The sequence below is a fragment of the Neomonachus schauinslandi genome, chromosome 9 (genome assembly GCF_002201575.2).
Source record: "Neomonachus schauinslandi chromosome 9, ASM220157v2, whole genome shotgun sequence".
NCBI classification, from domain to species: domain Eukaryota; kingdom Metazoa; phylum Chordata; class Mammalia; order Carnivora; family Phocidae; genus Neomonachus; species Neomonachus schauinslandi.
Genome location: NC_058411.1, coordinates 96509767 through 96529435, shown reverse-complemented (window position 1 = coordinate 96529435; position 19669 = coordinate 96509767). Strand labels below are relative to the sequence as shown.

At 36.2% G+C, this 19669-nt stretch overlaps 1 protein-coding gene across 4 annotated transcripts in view; it reads right to left on the bottom strand.

The window, feature by feature from the left end:
* Positions 1 to 19669, bottom strand: part of TCF12 (transcription factor 12) — a 377690-nt gene that overhangs the window by 21776 nt on the left and 336245 nt on the right. For 3 of the 4 annotated variants that reach the window (XM_021693887.2, XM_021693891.2, XM_044917867.1), the window contains 3 exons: positions 17123 to 17201; positions 9545 to 9618; positions 7517 to 7723 (listed from right to left, as the gene is read on the bottom strand). In XM_021693887.2, coding sequence (XP_021549562.1) covers positions 7517 to 7723; positions 9545 to 9618; positions 17123 to 17201 — 360 coding nt within the window. Of the gene's footprint in view, positions 1 to 7516; positions 7724 to 8470; positions 8543 to 9544; positions 9619 to 17122; positions 17202 to 19669 lie in introns of all 4 variants that reach the window. The other variant, XM_021693892.1, reaches the window with a different exon arrangement.

Here is a 19669-nt window from a genome sequence, read left to right as displayed (position 1 = left end):
CCAGCAAACTCTTTTGCTTTGAATCCCTCTTGAGTAATTAATATAGCTTTTATCTTCCATGACTTTGTATGGATTTTACCCTAAGAGGTATAAATACCCCTATGCAAGTTTATCCTTTGGTTTCTTGTGAGCTAAACAAAAGGCACCAAAGCAAAGTTTCGGGCAACAGGCCATTTGGTACTGGACTTGATTAGAACACATCAGGTCTTTCACTATACTTTTTAAGAAATGTCTGTTCTCCACCCTTATCTTTAATGTAGTTTTTCTTTTTAAATTTTTCTGAGGTGGGGGGTGGCTCAGGAGAGGGGAACAGAGGGAGAGAGAGAGAGAATCTTAAACAGGCTCCATGCCCAGTGCAGAGCCCGAGGTGGGGCTCCATCTCTCACGACCCTGAGATCATGACCTGAGCCAAAATCAAGAGTCAGACACTTAAATGACTGATCCATCCAGGCACCCCTTTAATGTAGTTTTAAAAAACCCACTTAATGTATTCCCTATCTACTTTTAAATTTATTTGAGGATTAGTCATTGCTGAGGATTAGTTGCCTTCTTTGCTTGCTATGAACTACTTAATGATCTAAGGAGGTCAGTTCAAAAATCCCATTTATAAAAATAAATATAGTATAAATATAACATATAGCTGCAAAACCTTTGGGGCTTTAGGAGCCTAAGCCTATTCTAAAGATAAATACCACCAGAACAGCTTTGACTGGCTGAAGAAATCATTGCAGGACAAAGTAAAAGCTAAGATTTCTGTGTTTGTGTTTATAATGTGAACTTAAAAGTTCCTGTGATCTTTGGTAATATGTGCTAAATTTTGTTCTTACCTAGTATTTTGAGGTATCATACCAAGTAGTTAAAAGAAAATAGCCTTTTAAAACTTAAACTTTTAAACATATGTATATTTACTCTATATTATATGCGTACAACTCATTTTACAGCTCTGTACGACAATACCATCGAACAGCCACAGAACTGAATTTCCATCCAGGCAATAAGTGATGGTGCAGCTTCTGAATTCTTACTTCTTTTTATTAGTAAAAACAATTCTGATTTTCTGAATCTCAACTAATAAAAATGTTCTATCATTTCCTTTCTGATGAAAGGCCTGGCAGACAAAAGATCATTATTGAAGTAAATCTTAGGGATTTTGCCTTTACCTGAAGGAAAATCAGACGGTTGATCAATTTGTTTTGGGATATAAATGCCAGCAAATATTTTCATCTTTTGGAATACTACAAACTAAGTATTTTTTTTTGGCTCCCAAAAAGAAAAAAAAAAATTAAACCTTTAAAAAAGTTTAGACTAGACTCAGACTAGCAAAAAGCTTGAAGTCTGGAGTTTTTCATGTTAATGAAGTTAGCAGGAACTTTTTTTTTTGGTTAACTCGATTCCCCGTGCAAATGGCCCTCATATATTTTCTGGAGAATTTGACTTTCACAGTTCTTAAAGTTCTATTTAACCCTTGCTCACACTGGCTCCCATGTCCTCCTTTTAATCTGCAGCTACCCATTCAAATGGCTCTGTCCACAGACACAACAGGTGTATAAACAGTTCTTTGTCTGAGCCCAGAGACTGGGCCAGCCAGATAGAACCCTATGTTTAATTGTTCCTCTCGTTAGCATACAGCTGACAGGCTGCTGCTACTGGGGGAGTAGCAGAGGAAGGCAAACCCCTAGGTCTGCTATGCTCTAAATTTCAATTATTATGAAGAGCTCTATTTCAGAATAAAAGGCCCATCTCATTAAATGACATCATCCTGCATTCTGAATCTTCACAATCTGTGTATGGCCTTACTTTTGTGGGAGCACCCAACAAGGGACCTGTTTTCATTTAATTTGGCCAATAGCTTTAGCACCCACAATAGAAAAATGCTAAATCTAATTAGTTGATGAATAAGAGGTCTTGTGAATTAAGGAGCAGACTGAAAAGTACTCAGTATGAATTCCTCTCTGATTCTGAATTCTATTCTAATAATTTGTTCCATTTGTACTGTTCACTGAATACTAATGATTTAAATTAATCAGTATTAATCTACAGACTGATTAAAGGATCTTTATGTTCTGTGTGTATTTTGTTTTACCTAAAGAGGGGTTTTAAGCTAGAAACTTGGTAGAATATGGCTCCTTTTTAATGATATTGTCATAAATACATAACCTATATGGTTTTCAAACTTAAAAAAGTTGCCATTTGGAATAATTCTGAATTTACAAATCTCTTAAAAACCATTATAATGTAGTTTTAATGAAAAAAAAAATTAAATTGCCCATTCAGGAAAAAATTGGTTAGAAAAAGAAAAATACAGTTAAAAATAAACTCCTTCAAATCATTTGAAGCCTAGACACACAATTTCTATGGCATATAAGCCTATACTAATAAAATTAAATAGTCTAAATGTAAGGTTAAAAGAACTGCAAATGTGCTATGTGACAAAAGTGCTGATTTTGAATAAATATTTCTTTATTTGTCTGTTAGTCTTTAATAACTTTATCTTACGTCTCTTAGAACTATTCTCTAACTGCTTTAGGATTTAGAAAACAGACATAATTTATATTTTTAAATCATTATATAAGAAACTTTAAATCCTACAATTTAACATTATTCTGTCATACAAGAACACCAGACATCTCCAACCACAGCTTAAACAACAAAACCCCAAACAATTAAAAAAAAAAATTAAAAGAAATGGTTGGATTAAATTTCCTTAGTACTTATAACAAAGAAATCAAAAGACCTCATGGATAAAATTTTGTATCATAAATGAGGAACTTTTTAATATTTGCATCAAGTTTCCATTAATACAAAAAGCTTCTAATACAACTTAGTATGAAGTTGAAATCACTGTTAGAGGAAGGAGTACTTTCTGTTAAAGATAAAAGTGATATCATGAGCTATCTCATTGGGCCTCAGTATTCTAGGTATTACACAACCATAAACAGGTATGACATACAATAACTTTATACTGTTGAGACCTCTTCATAATGCCCAAATAAAATTAACAATTCTAGTCCTTTTCGGTTTTCTACTTAATATCAGTATTTTTTCTTGTCAGCAGTTTATTCTAAGAGTTTATTCTTACACTAAATAAGTGGGAGCAAAACTGAAGTCCAATGCTGACATTTTAATAGTTCTAAAAACCCTGATTTTGTGCTTTAAAATTTAAACAGTATACCAATCATATCCTAGTAAGAGTACCCAACAAAAATGTCTTAAGTTTTATATTTGCATTCAGCAAATATGGAGAAATCATAAAAAATATTGAAAGGGAATATGAAATTAAGTAAATGAAAATGTTAACACCATTCAAAAATAAGAGCAAATATTAAGGCTATGCCAGGCTGTCTATACTAATTATATTTTAAGAAGCAGGAATTATCCATTTCTTAAATTTCTTTTTCTGACATAGTAATCTTTCTAAAGATTTAATTTTTGTGTGTACTAATTAGATAGCTAAAATAATGTTAAAAGCTTTCTGTGGTTGAAGCCTCATATAATTCTAAACTTTGAGGCTGGTCAAGTTCAGTTAAAAGTAACAGTCGAAATTAAATCTTTTGATTTTGGCTCCTATTAATATATGATTTTGGCAGTTGGTAGTCTTATCTCCTTAGTGTGAAATATAAAAATCTTTTTCTGGAATAATTAAAAAATACCAATGATTTCATCTATAAGACAAGAAAATGGATCTTCCACAAATCAATAATATCAGCTATGGATGACTTTTACTGACATAATCTTGTTACAACTGAAAACAATGTAAAGCAAGTTTACCAGCAGCAAAGTTACTTCCCTGACCAAGGGACACTATTTTGATTAAACCTGTCTATGTAGCCTTATACCACAAGTACTCTTGATAGCACTGCAGGCTGAGCTGGGCTGTCTGTACCACTTTTATCTTGACATCAACTCTTCTACTCTAAGTGTATTCTGGCTTACCTCAATCAAGTATGCCAACTACTTCAATAAAACTCCCAAACTAATCATTAAAAAAATAAGCAAACAGTTATAAGGCTCCAAGAAAAAGAAAAAAACTTGCTAACCCTCATTACCTGCACTGGGAAGCTAATTTATGTTCCAATTCAAAAACCGGCAAGGTGTGGCCTGTTGGCCAAAGGTGACGAACCACGAGAGATTATGGACTCTGGTCCTGGTGTTTTACAAATTAAGGAGCTCTTTTTTTGTAAACGAAGTTTTATTGGAACACAGCCACACCCATTTGTTTTCATAATGTCTATGGCTGCTTTCATGTTACAATGTTAAAGTAGTTGTGACAGAGACCATATAGCCTGCAAAGCTGAAAATATTTACTACCTGGCCTTTTACAGAAGTATGCTGGCTCCCTTTTCTAAATACTAGGAGAGAAAGCAATATCGTATTTAAAACCTGCAATTGGATGGTGACCCACAGTAAATGCCCATGAGAACAAAAATTTTATTTGAAAGTTCTGTGGAATTCCTGAAATGGTATTTATCAGAATTACTCTATTCTCTGCAGAAAATAAATGGAATGATGAAAATTACATGTTTTAGAGAGAAGCTGACCTTACAAATTCTATATATATTTTTTAAAGATTTTATTTATTTATTTGACAGAGAGAGAGACAGCGAGAGAGGGAACACAAGCAGGGGGAGTGGGAGAGGGAGAAGCAGGCTTCCCGCGGAGCAGGGAGCCCGACACAGGGCTTGATCCCAGCACCCTGGGATCATGAGCCGAGCCGAAGGCAGACGCTCAATGGCCGAGCCACCCAGGCACCCTGACCTTACAAATTCTATATGGTGATACAGAGTTGTTGGTAAACTGTTATTTCTGCGGTTACTTCATAATTTTGGCCATGTAACCTCCATTTTTAGAAATCTTTAAAATAAATACTAATTTACGTTAATATAGAGGAAAAGTATAAAAACTAACAGAAAGTCAAACAGGACCAAAAAGGAAAAGTGATTCTAGAATGTAAAATTGTGTCATTTCTTAGTCGTCATCAGTTAGAATACAGAGGGGAAAGAGGGAATAATAAAAGCAGGAGATTAATTCTTAAAGATGGCTGGCAATAGCTGTAATGATATGTCCCCCCAAATCACATACCTTCCAATCATATGAAAAGAGTTGATTTCACATAGGTGGGTACTGGGTGTTTAAGCAGGGGGCTCGTGGCACCGCTGATGTCCTCAGACATCCTAAGAGCCGCTAGGATAAGAACCTTCCTCAACAGGATGCCTAACGCTTAGCTGGGAGAGTCACTGGCTGACTATGAGCTTCGTTTCTTTCTATCCTTAGATCTTTTTGCTGAAATTGAGAACTGAGGACTCACAGCTAAACTGTTCATTTCAGAAGGATGGGAGATGAACAGTGACTCACCTGACAGTTTCAGATTTTTTTGGTCAGTTAATAACTTTTATATTTTGAGGGTAAGCCTGTCAGAAACGTGTGGCCCCACCTCCACTACTGTCTGGATGGGGTGGGTGCAGCAGATGACGTCCGGCAGGTTTTCACCAGCTCCACGGCCCCCACGACCTGGAGAGAGGACCTCGCTAGACACACGGAGCAACAGCGCAGGCTCAGCTGCTGTGGCACGGACGCTGCTGCTCAGTCTGAGCCAGACGCACCCCCCCGGGGCAGAAGACTTCTTTCTAGACTTTTTTTTTTCCTTTTAAAAGAATATTTCTGGCAGCCCTTTTGCTGATGCTCTGAAGTAGGCAGCATATTCCTAGAGGATATAATGGAAGCTACTTTTTTAATTAAAAGCTTCAGGGCAGCATTTTTCTCTCCACAAGTCTTTCTAAAATGCACTAGATTTCTACATGGCTTTGTAGGGCTGGATTTTGAAAAGTCTCTTTCCAACTCATACCCAAAGCTCATAAAAACAACCACCTGAAGACAGAAGTTCCATTTTATACAAACTCTGCGTTTAACTGGGAGGAGCCAGAGATATATCAAATATTGTATAGGAGCAGTGAGCTATTAACAGGGAAGAATTAAAAGATGATTTTAAGAGGTGAAGAAATAACTTCAAATGTTGCCAGTTCAGACAAACTTGGGATTCAAATATATTGATTTTCAAGTCATTCTTCTAAATAAGGATAAGTAGTTATTTCAACAAAACAATTATTTGACATTCTACATTTATATTTGCAACAAATGCTATCTTATTATACTGATATTATTTTATTATTACTAACAGTGATAACACCACCCTACATTTCTCTGACTTTCATAATTTTAAATGTTTTCACATTTTTTTTTTTAAAGATTTTTTTTTTTTAAGGATTTTATTTATTTGACAGAGAGAGAGAGAGCACAAGTAGGCAGAACAGCAGGGAGAGGGAGAGGAAGAAGCAGGCTCTCCACCGAGCAGGGAGCCTGATGTGGGGCTCGATCCCAGGACCCTGGGATCATGACCTGAGCCGAAGGCAGCCGCTTAACCGACTGAGCCACCCAGGCGCCCCAAATGTTTTCACATTTTATTAGCTTACCAAAAGCAACCAAAATTTAGAAGGAGCCCGAATTTCCAGATTTTCTGACATTGAAAAAAAAATCCCAAAACTGGTTGTTAAGATATGCAGGCATCTACTGTCACCTATGCTGCCGAAAATACCGTATTCAGGAAACTAAGGCAGCCGTGTTTGATGTTTACTTCAGCTGCTCCAAAATGAATATAAATGGCTGTCTGACATGTGAATGTGAAAATGTGGAACCAATCCTATTTTACAGAACACAAGCCTTCAGCATTTGGGGCACCTAATTATTTCGATGATAGGTGAATTTTACCCTTGATCACATGGTTTACACCTAGAAATCTGTTTCATAGGAGAATATTCCATAGCATGCAATAAATCCTAAAAACAATGCTATAAACACTCAAACACACGGCATCAGTTAAATTGCAGGTTCAAAAAGAGCTTCATTCCTTTAGAAGACAATCTGGATAAAAAATAATGTAGGACATACAACAGAATTTTTGATTTGCTGAGAAGTTTTACTTTTTTCTCTCTAAAGAATTATGTTTTTTAAAAGATGGATTGAATTATTTTATTCTCTTCAGAAATTAATTGAATATTGTTTCCTTTCATTGTCACTTAAATTACAGCTATTCTTAAAACTACCCAATTTTTTCTTTATTTGGTAATAAAGCTTAAATTTGGACTGGTACAAATAATTTCATATTCCTTCTGCTTTTGAAGGCTGGTTCTGAATTATAATAAACAGGCTTTCTAGACCAGACCCCTTGAAATTCAGTCTTGCTTTACTGTTTTTGCTTAGACTTCCTACCATTTCAAGGCAAAACTGTTCTGGCCACACATCTGGAAAAAAAAAATCTAAGTTTAAGCTAAAATGATCTTGTAGAAAGCTTTAGCTCTTTGCACATGATCATAGCAGGACTTTAAGGGCCAATGCTCAGCCAATGACCCTGCCCAACAAGTGTTTTTAAAAAAGAAGGACCCCCTCTTCCAAAGATTTCATGAAAAACATTTAGGAATATAGGCTTTAGGGTATATTACAAAAGAGATGAGCACTATTTTACCATTGAAGCAGATCGACTGCTTGTAACAAGGCTTGATCCACCATAGTTTGAATTGAGGCTTCCAATTGATGCATTATGGGATGGTCCCAATAAACTGTGTATGTCACTGTGACCAGCAGGCAAACTGGTGGACGGTCCCACAGCATGGTTCCGCAGCACATGGATAGCATCATCCAGTCTGTCTAAACGATCCTCCATTCGAGATTGCTATAGGGATTGAAAAAAGACATGGAGGTTACTGCTGGTATCTGTTAAATTATTAAACTGCTGTTTCCTACTTTAGGATATATGGAAGACAGCAAGTAAAATGTACTATCAGGTAACTTCAAAAGCAACTACCTGCACTACAATCAAGAATCAAAGAAAGGACATTTGTTGACTATGCATAATTAACACAGCTTCAGAAACAAATCACTGCTTCATAAAAATCTATTTACCAATCTACCATGAGGCTATTTCTTTTAGCTTTCTGTAAAAGATGAAAGCTATTCTGCTGTGTCTGATAATTACAGGTGATAAAAAAGATAACCTGGACTTTAATACTGATCTTTGAAATGCAAGCAATTTAGGGAAGGGTCCTCAAATCCATCAAGTTTAAGGTGTAATTTTGTTTTAAGTGAATAAAGCACCCCTATCTGAAATGGTGAACACATCCAAATATGCTCTTTCACAAAACTGAGGGAATGATATGGTCTGTGGATACACACATGCCCCATACACAAACATATTAGAATTTTAAAAATCAAAAGCACATGCCAGCAGAGCTCTTTTAAAAGGAATCATTCTCAATAACATGAACAAAAGTCTATTTTTACATACTGTACGAAAATGAAAATGGTCACTGTTTGATTTTAAAAGACTCTGGAGTCTGTACAGGCTTGAAGATTTTAAATGGATAATAGGAAGTATAATTAATTGAAACACAAAAAAGGCACCATCTAAAAGAAATAGTACCTCACAGACATCCTTTAAGAAGGACATTGCATCTTGCAAATGCTCGTGAAGTTGCTGCTCAACTCGATTTTTCTGGCAAAGTCAAGACAGAACAGGAGGCAAAGCACAGGTTAAGATTAACTCCAAAAGAGATGAGGAAATAGCTGATGTGCATGTCAGCATAACATGTTAGTAAAGTTAACACGGAGACCTGCAAGATCTACTTGTATTAAGGTATGAGAAGGCTGGGATTTAACAGCGAAGTTATAAGGTTAGCATCTAAACAGCACACATTGCTTATATTTGCTTGCAAAATATGAGAGAAGAAGACTTTCCTTTCAATTGTTCTGTTAGTCACAGAAAAAGAACTTTTCTGTTTGCAACCTGGAATTATTGAATGACTTAGCATTCCATCAAGTCACCCTTATTTTGTTTTTATAATACTTTGTAATTCTGTGGTAAGCACTGAAAAGCAACAGCAGTTAACATTCTACCACAAATTCTTCGCGCTCAATACCCAGACAGGCTTTTTTATTCTACTGCCTTATTCGTTTTGTTAAATAACATTTTTGCTTTTACAATGAACACAATACATTTTTTTAGAAAAGAAAACATGGGAAATAACACTTTTCATGACAAATATAATTGATATTACATTTTAAACTTTTAATGGAAATGTAATAAACCATATACAGAATAGTCACATGAGAAAGAGTAAAATATATCATTTTCCACTGCTCGACTAATTTTCTTGCTTTTACTTGGTCTCTGTGCCTTTTTATTTGTTTCCTCTTATATGTAAACATAAAAGTACAGAAGAATTGAACTCTAGATTTATCAAAGAAGCAAAAATCCCATAACTCTATTTTAACACCAGTTGTCCTGAGACCAGAAGCCTGAGGTCCCAAAGAACAGATGGCAAAAGGCACACCCAATGTGTCTTATACTGTTAAACTACATCAGGCCACTTGTTAGCAAAGAATTCGTGTGCAATGCTATCCTACTGTTTTTTTCACTGTTACTCAAGATTTACCGAAAAAACGCACTCCGCACTATCAGACAAAAATGACCTGTATATTCCTAAGAGGCTCTTACCAGGGAGTGGAGTGAGTTTTCATAGCTTGGGGATGAAGGAGCTTGCCCTCCAGCTCTGGGCCACTGACTGGTACCTGTTAAAACAAAACACAAAAGCACACATACATACATACCTTGGTTCACTCAATGATCTTGATAATGTTCTGAAAGAAAGGGTAACGATGTTCTGTGTATATAAACTTATGTAAGCATTTTTTGTTCAGCCTTCAGCATAGTATTGGCTACTGACAAGCCCAACACATTAAAAAAAAACCTTTTTCATTATTAATACAACAGTGTAGGGAGTTAAAAAAAAAAACAACTATACTTCAAAAAATAACTACTTTTTAAAAATTTGTATTAGTTATTATAATTTCTATTACTTTGTAACAAAAAAAGCAGAAACAGACCCATGAATACAGAGAACTGGTGGTTGGCAGAGAGGAGGGGGAGTGGGGGGAAGGAAAAAGTGGGTAAAGGAGTGGGAAGGTACAGGCTTCCAGTTATGGAATGAGTAACTCATGGGATGAAAGGTACAGCATAGAGGATCTGGGACGAAAGGTACAGCATAGAGAATCTAGTCAATGGTACTGTAATAGTGTTGTATGGTGACAGATGGTAGCTACACTTGCAGTGAGCACAGCACAACATACAGAGTTGCTGAATCACTATGCTGTACACCTGAAATTAATGTAACATTGTATGTCAACTACACTTCAAAAAACAAAACAAAACAAAAACTACTTTTATGTTTGCATATTCTTCAGACTTTGTCCATAAGCACATATTATCTTGAGAAAATGTACTTAAAATACACGTAATTTAAAATTCTGTTCCTCCCCCATGGCTTTACACAGTCTTTATGATAATGTTATTAATGATTATGTTAATATTCACCTGATTCTCTAGATCATAATTAACCATCATTATTACCTCACTATTGGATGTTTTGGTTGCTTTCAGTTAGCTATCATGAATAGTATCTAAATATTACTATACTGTGAATGGTAAGTATTGTTATTCTCTTTTTGGGAACACGTCTTGAGGATAAATAGCATTTCTCTCTTTCTTTTTTTTTTTTAACCGGAGCCCAACATGGGCCTTGAACTCATGACCCTGCGATCAAGACCTGAGCTGAGGGGCGCCTGGGTGGCTCAGTGGTTAGGTGTCTGCCTTCAGCTCAGGTCATGATCCCAGGGTCCTGAAATTGAGCCTCGCATCGGGCTCCCTGCTCTGCAGGAGGCCTGCTTCTCCCTCTCCCACTCCCCCTGCTTGTGTTCCCTCTCTCGCTGTCTCTCTCTCTGTCAAATAAATAAATAAAATCTTAAAAAACAAAAACCAAAAACAAAAAAAACCTGAGCTGAAATCAAGAGTTAGATGCTTAACTGACTGAGCCACCCAGGCACCCCAGGGATAAATAGCATTTCTGAATTAAAAGGTATAAATATATTTATGATCCTTAATTCACAAAGCCAAATTGCTTTCTAAAGTCTTATTATTATAAATTATACACAAATGAACCAATTTCAAATGACTGCAAATACATTTACGATTATCTATTAAACACTTTCCCAGTATAATTTACACCAAAATGCATTACTTAATTTGGAAAATATCATTATGAGAATTGTTAAATGTTGTTTACCCTTCAACTTTAGAAAGTAGCAATATAATAACAAAGAGAGAAAAGAAGTTCAGAGTAGAAAAAATAAAAAGGAAAAAAAACTATAAAAAAAATGAAAATGTTAATCCATCCATGTGTTGGGGAGAATGCAGTGTTTAAATGGTCATGCCAAAATAGCTTAAAAAAAAACAACAACAACAATTGATCAAAAATCCTATTTCAGGGTGCCTGGGTGGCTCAGTTGGTTAAGCGACTGCCTTCGGCTCAGGTCATGATCCTGGAGTCCCTGGATCGAGTCCCGCATCAGGCTTCCTGCTCGGCAGGGAGTCTGCTTCGTCCTCTGACCCTATCCCCTCTCAGGTGTTCTCTCTCTCTCTCAAATAAATAAATAAAAAAACTTAAAAAAAAAAAAAAATCCTATTTCATCACTGTGCATTTGGAAATAAATTATTTACAGACAATAACAAAAACCATTCAATTAAATACATATTATTGTTCTTTATAAAAGCTTCAGTGACAACCTGAGTTATATTAGAAATCCGAAGTTGGAGAACTCGAAGGTTTACTTAATTTGTCTCATTTACTGCTAAATGAAGTTTTAACCTATGTTCCACCAAGCCTGTTGTTGCAGATTATTTGCTATATTGAGGAAACACTGAAAACTTATGATAAATCATAACTATTATAGTTCACTTTAGTTGAATAACCTAGTAATTGCATTCCCATCAATCATATATATTTTGCAAGTTGAAAAGTTGGATAGATTCTTAACCTGATTGTTTTCACAATTACATGCACACTGTCATGATTACACAGAAGAAATTTAGATACTAATATTGTAAGAAAAAACATGTTAATATACTTCATCAGCTAACAATTTTTTTTTACTTGTAAGCAAATCATAATATTTTGAGGAATATTAAAGGTTTCCTGCTAAACATATGAAGGTAATCCTAATTCAACTATATAAATTATGGACAATCTAAAATTGCGCATTGAAACAGAAGCTTGTGAACTAAATTTATATAACAAGTAGAATTCAGCAACCAGAGAAACCCAGTAACTGATTATATGAAGAATTCACATAAACAGCATTTCTGTTCAGCCCACACTCTACCACTGATTTTAGTGCATTAGTGTGTTCCAAGCACTGATGTAGAACTAGGAATTTTATGTGAATAAGAGGGTTACTCATAATCCGTTTTGAAAAAGACCCCAAATTACTTTGAAAGTAGTTCCTTTTAATGTTTATAATATTTTATTTTCAGACATTTTACTCCATTTTTCCCATTTCCCTTTGGGTGATCAGCCTGTAACAGGACCCTAATCATCAAATTATTTAATCTGTATGGGATAGTAATAACAAGTTTTATGTTTAAACACCTCAGGATTGTTAGCATGCATCTGCTTGGCAAAACAGGCAATTTTTGTGGTTCTTCAACTAGTTTAGTGTTGAGGAATGAGATGTGCAATGAGTTACTTAGGTAAGAAATCACCTACACTCATTATTTTTTGATAGTGATATGAAGAAACCATGCTAACGTCTATATCCAAAATGTAATTCATTAAACTGGAAAAATACATATACACTCAAACCTGTTTTGTTTTTATTATAGATTGGGCTGCCCCATTATGACATACTTGGTTAAAACAGAATACTAACATGCTTAAATCACTGATATCTGTTTGAACTTCATAGAAATGTCAAATTATAGTTCATGGACAGAGCTCCTTGCACCCCAGTTAGTCCTTTCAAAAATTCATGCTATTAGTCACAAAGGGGATGACTGGATAGAGTTAGTTCAGTAGAAGTCAATCCTATAGCTGATGTTGGCATCTCTCTCTCTAGCTTGTAATCATCAACTGTAGCATTATTACACAAATATGGAAGAGAATAGGGTATTTCCTGCCTTCCTTCCCTGTCACCTGATATCTAGTGTAGAAATACCTACACTAGAGGTAGGGGCTTACCCTTTCCTTCTATTAGATAAGCACAAGCTTTCAACTGTTTTTGTAGTTAACAATTTCTACAAATACCTGGGCCTTTCAGGGATCACCCCAAAGAGCTAGTTCTTATTCAAGAAGGACTGTAATAAACTTACCTGCTATTAAAATTTAATGACCGTTTCCAAAAAACAAGCTAGCTAAGGTGATTAGAATAGGAGAACTGAATTATTTGGCTAGAAAATGTGGACAGGCTTTTTTTGATCACTAAATCCAAAATCCACCTAGTGTTTCTGACCTGCTCTCACTCTGAGTGGAACTTAGAGTTAACTGGTTAATAAATTTTAGAGACTAGATACCAACATATTGAATGGCTGAAAGAAATTCTTAGGAACATTTATTTATCACGCATTTTCCTTATTTTGTTAGTTGCTTTCCCTTGTAATCTCACCTTAAACTCAAACTTTCATGAGATCCCTCGTACTTGGAAAAAGTTGGATAATCCTTAATGTAGCACTGAGTGCTTTGCTTTCCATAACTTGGCTCCAGCCAACCTTTCCATCTTAGTGCTTCACACTTCCATACGTGAAGAGTTCATAATCAGTCATGCCCATGACTCTGGATGAAGAAGTCATGTGCTTTCTTGCATCTGGATCTTTGTTACACTCTTCCCTTTAGACCCAGACTCTTTCTCCTCCTTTTAAAGTTCTGCTCTCTTCATGAAGTTTATCCTGATCACTCTAGCTTAGGGTGAATTCTGATGGCTGTATTTTTATGTGTGCTTATCTTTTATTTTCTCAGCTAAACTGAACACCTGCTGAAATCAGATAAATGCCTAACACCAGGCACACTGACAGATGATAAAAATAAATATCTCATTGATTAAACTAGCCAAAACTAAGGAATCTTTTCTTCCTTCTCTTTTCTTCCTATTTCTATTGTAAATGCTCTCACGATTGCTACTGAGCACTGCAATTATTAAACCTTTATTTATATTCCAGAAGGAGGTAAGAAAGGCAAAACATGGTTTTGCTTGTCTGCTTTCGAAGTTTCCTTAATAAACACACCCTTTTAAATACTTGTGTCGTTTCCCAAATGGCAACTGTAATAGACATAGTCATCTCTTCTACCTTGCTGCTGGAGCCCTGATTTTGTTCAGAAGGCGGGTGGGGTATCTATCCTTTCCTGGTGTGAACCAGAAAAGAGTAACTCTATTCTTAGCTTTTGGGGTAAATCCTGATGCCTAAGATAAACATGGTGGTCCCATTTCTGTTGTGAGCAGGTGTGGTAGGGGCCCAATGCTGGCCAAGGACTCATGAGAGCCAATCTGTTGAAGAAGCTTCTGAAAAAGATTTTTTTTTTTTTAAAGATTTATTTATTTATTTGAGAGAGCGAGAATGAGAGAGAGAGAGTACATGAGAGGGGGGAGGGTTAGAGGGAGAAGCAGGCTCCTTGCTGAGCAGGGAGCCCGATGGGGACTCGATCCCGGGACTCCAGGATCATGACCTGAGCCGAAGGCAGTGGCTTAACCAACTGAGCCACCCAGGCGCCCTGAAAAAGATTTTTAAAATACAAGGAAAAGATGGTCCTTTTTCTTCTACTGAATACTGTTTTGTCCACATATGGTACCTCGAACTGCTGAACTTGCCACCAGCCTGAGGAAGAACTGAAAAGCAGTAGAGCAGGAGCTCTGACATACTAGGGTCCAGGAACTTGCCCTGCTATGGGCTTCTTGTCGTACAGGATCAGCAATCCCCTCATTATTCAACTAAAGCCAGTCAAGACAAGAGTCTTTCTTCCTTTCAGCCTACAGCATCCTGACGGATACAATATCACCATCTCAGAAGTTCCTCATAAGCATGCTCTAGGCAGAAACATATGTTCTTGGCCTGAAAAGTTCCTAAGGAAAATAAGTGGAATTTAAACAAGAATGGTGGTTGCCTCTAGAAGATGCCTATGTGGCTCTTCACCTATTTATCTCTCCTCAAAGGCCTGGGCTAGTCTGACTGATGCTCAGGCATAGAGAATAGGACAAGTGTAGAGAGCACACAGTGGGGTAGAATTTTTTACTCTAGATAACAGGCCACTGCAATACAAGGTACCAAATAACTTTCACATATTATAATAGAAGCTCTGGTTTGCTCCATCTTTTTCATTTTTCCTTCACCTCTGAATAATTTATCATATTGTGCTTTCCTTTTTCCTTCTCCCTTTACATTTCTGCCAATTTAGGGTGTGTAGTATATGTATGTGTGTGGTGACAGGATGGAAATACTAGATACAGGAGATGGGAGAGATGCACTCACATAAAATCAGTCTTTGATGTGCTGTTTCAGTAGGAATATATGAAAGAAAGAATTTTTCTTCGATTATGACTGCCGAATTGGAAAAAGAAGCCTATTAATACCTTCATTACACACTTCAACAGACCATAGATTTTCATTAATGAGCTGGATTAAAGGGGGGGGAAGGGTATCACCTATTAAACATCAAATAAAGATGGAGGAGGAAATGTGAGATTTTACTTTGGACCATTATTTTTTGAAAAATGTCTAAGTCTCTGATTCTCCATTTTAGTGATGTCCCCCTCATAAATGCTGAACTCCTCTGCTGCCTGACATCCCACCCAGTATTAATAAAAACCAAAGGATACTTTTACAGCTCACTGGGCAGAGGAGGCGGGGAGGTGGGAACACACAGTAAGGACAGATATTCTCATCTGATGAGAAAGGGAAACAGGCTGTGGCAAAAATGACACTGATAGCTTTAGTAAAACTGTGCCAGAAGGGTGAGCAGGGTTAAAGTTACATCATTCTTCCTGTAATTTCAGCTCTCTGTTAAATAACAACTTTAAGTCAATGGGTCTTTCATAGTCCTGTCTATGTGGGGAACAGCTGTTCAACTTGTACTTGACAGCTGAAGCCACGGGGTCGGAGAAAGTGGCCGAGCCCACTAAGAGCCGAAAGCAGCTGCCAGCAGTTCAATCCAACACCCTACACCGGAGCGCTTCTTAGCAGAGGCCCAAAGCCAACGCGCTAAGCACAGGTGACAGTCAGGGCCGTGATACACCAGAAACCTTCAGCAAGGCAAAAAGGTTTAACAACAACAAGAAAGCTACATGGACTTACTTAATGACTTGATCAGAAAAAGAGAATCAATGCTGAGGTCAATTGCTGGAGGAGTAAGGCAATTTTTACCCAGCTGCCTAATGTCTTTTCCTCACAACTAATATATTTCTTCTTCAGCATGTTTTTTTTTTCTCAAACACTGCTCAGAAAAATATAATTCAAGTTTTAAAATTATAGCTTAATAAATATTAAGCACTTTCCTATAATTTTATTTCTTTCTAATGTCTAAAAATTCCTATTTACAATAATAATTGTACCTCAACAAATTTATACTGTAGGATAGTGACTGGAATTTGTTACAGCAAATGTGGAAAAAAACAGGAAAAAGTAAAACAAATCTGAACCGCTTCTCTAACTCACTAACAATATTCATCCACATTGACAGAGACTTCCTTAGCAAAAAGCTACATTATTCCCAAGAATTTATATATATATATATGAAATAATAACTTAGTGGACCTAAAAATAAAGACAAACTAGTAGAAACTTATTCACTTCTGAGTCTTATACATGGTACATGGAAAAGGCAGAGAACAAGGAAGAAAGATGTTACATGTTCTTCTAAATAGGGTATTCTGTTTACTTTCTATGTTACCTTACCCAAAATTTTGAATTATCTCCTTCTATTTTGCTTTCATCCCAATTGTCTAACCTTATTTTTGTCCTGTTATAACAACCATTCTTAGAAATTATACCAAATTAAGAATTGGAAAAGAATAATTCAAAACTAGCAAATATTTCAATATTCAAGAACAAGAGGAAGGCTCTGTTTACATGTTTTCTCAAAATTCAGATGATTTTTCATGAATTTTTACTAGATTTTATTGGAAAATAAACAAAGTTCAAATATTTCAAAGCAGCCCAATACACGTTTTTAAGTCAATAGATAAAACAGAAGCCTACCTGTGAGAGGTGAGGGTGATCCAACTGGTGTTGATGGATTTGATGGAAAACTACTGCTGGTATGGTCAGGAGAATAAATCTAACCAGAAAACAAAATATACATTTATCAATATGTGACAACAACAAAAATAGAAATCCATTTGCATGGAGTTATTTTTATAATCTAAGTTGCCACCCCTAAAACTCAGAGTGAAAAACTGGTTTCATCAATTTAGGACTATTCCATTACATGAAGGCTATATATAGTTTTAAAGCTAGGATTAAAAAGTATCTTATATATTCTAGGGGCACCTACCTGGCTCAATCAGTAGAGCATGTGACTCTCATGAGTTTGAGCCCCATACTGGACACAGAGACTACTTAAAAAAAAAGTATCATATATATTCTAATAATGAGAGGAATAAAATACATCCTATTTCTTTACTATTCCAGTTGAAAATTATTAAGGTTTCTGTTAGAACAAAAAAGAGAAGTGACTATGAGTTAACACATCTAATAAACAATTTTTCTTGGGGCACCTGGGTGGCTCAGTTGGTTAGGCATCTGCCTTTGGCTCAGGTCATGATCCCAGGATGCTGGGATTGAGCCCCGCGCATTGGGCTCCCTGCTCACTGGAGAGTCTGCTTCTCCCTCTCCCTCTGCTGCTCCCCCTGCTGTGTGCTGTGTCAAATAAATAAATAAAATCTTAAAAAAACCCAATAATCTTTCTTAAATATATCATCCAAATAAGTGATATTCATTAAAAATAATTATCTCAGGAAACTATTATCTTTTGACAATAGTCTTTAAAAACAGTTTTAGGGCGCCTGGGTGGCTCAGACGGTTAAGCGTCTGCCTTCGGCTCAGGTTGTGATCCCGGGTTCCTGGGATCGAGCCCTGCATCGGGCTCCCTGCTCAGCAGGGAGCCTGCTTCTCCCTCTCCCTGCCGCTCCCCCTGTTTGTGCGCGTGCTGTCAAAAAAAAAAAAAAAAAAAAAAGTCTTAAAAGCCAAAGAAAAAAATTTTTTAAATATTCTTTATTTCTTATTTAAAAAGTTCTCAGTTTGACCAACTACATTTTTGCCAAATTTAGCTCCAAATGATGTATCATATAAAATTGAACTTGCTCCCAAAGGGTATCTTGTCATCCTTGAGGAAAGTGGAAGAAACCCTAAAAGTCCTTCAGAAAATGTTCCCAAAATGATTTGTGAATTTCACCTCCTAAGAGGTCTACTTTATTCATTCATTCATTCATTCATTGAGAGAAAGCATGCGTGCATGAACTGGGGTGGGGGGGGGAGAGGGGGAGAGAGAATCTTAAGCAGGCTCCATGCCCAGCACAGAGCCAGCCCCATGTGGGATCGACGTGGGCTTGATCTCACCACCCTGAGATCATGACCTGAACTGAAATCAAGAACTGGATGCTTAACCCACTGAGTAACCCAGGAGCCCCTAAGGGGATCCACTTTAAAACAACTGGATGCATAAATTTTGGTATTTTGGCTAAAAGTTTTGTTGCAATATTTTGTATTTATTTCATATTGCTAAAAAAAGTGACAGAGAATAGTGACAAGTTTACTTAATTAACCATTAAATATTTTAAAAGTCTCTTTAATCCAAGTACTAAGAGTCCCTAGGAAGTTTTCTCTAGGAAATTCTATTTCTATTCTATTATAAGCATAATAAACCATCTTCACATCTCATCACTTAACTTAGGGCAGACAAATCAATTTATGTGGATGAACTGTGGTCAAACATTTTAAAAAGGAAAACTACTTGTCGGTGAAAGGAGTCATCCAATAGAAATACCCTTGTTCTGAATAAGCTTAGACCTCTAATGAATTTAAAGAGGCTCAAATTATGGCAAACAAGGGGGTCTCAGCATTGGTTTTAAAGACAGCATAATATGCTTGAAAAAGCCAGATACTGTGACAGGCTCATGAAAGACAAAATTCCACAAGTCATAATCATTAAACACAACAGCTTTTATTTTTCAAAAAGAAGAAAGCACTAATTGAACTGCAAGCAGCCAGAAAGCCTATTTTCCTTTGACTACAAATGGATATACCTACCTCAAAGAAAATACACCAATTTGTATAATGTTACTAAATTCTAATTGTAAATACTTTTAATCACCAACTCTCTCCAAATAGCCAGATCTAGAAGTTGTATATTCAAGTTAAAAAGCCATTTTGGGAAAGCAAAACTATGGAGATTTCAAAAGACGTTATGGAAGGACTAGTAACAAGGAGGGTAGTATGTTGTATTAAGATCAATACTGTTGGTCTTAAAGTTAATTACCTTGTAAAAAATCAGGATGCACATGTGAAAATTAGCTGAAGTTCACATTTTTAGGAATAACTGATGCTAACTTTTATGAAATACTTCTTAACTATAACATTGGTAAGGGAGGGAAGAGTTGATAACATTGAGGGTGGGTGGATGAGCAGTGAGAAAAGTTTCAGTTTCATGTAAAACTTTATCATCAAATAGACCAACTCGCTGTAAAGATCACCAGCATGAAAGCATTAGAGAAACAGCACTGCCTCTCTGTCGTACCCTGCTGGTTT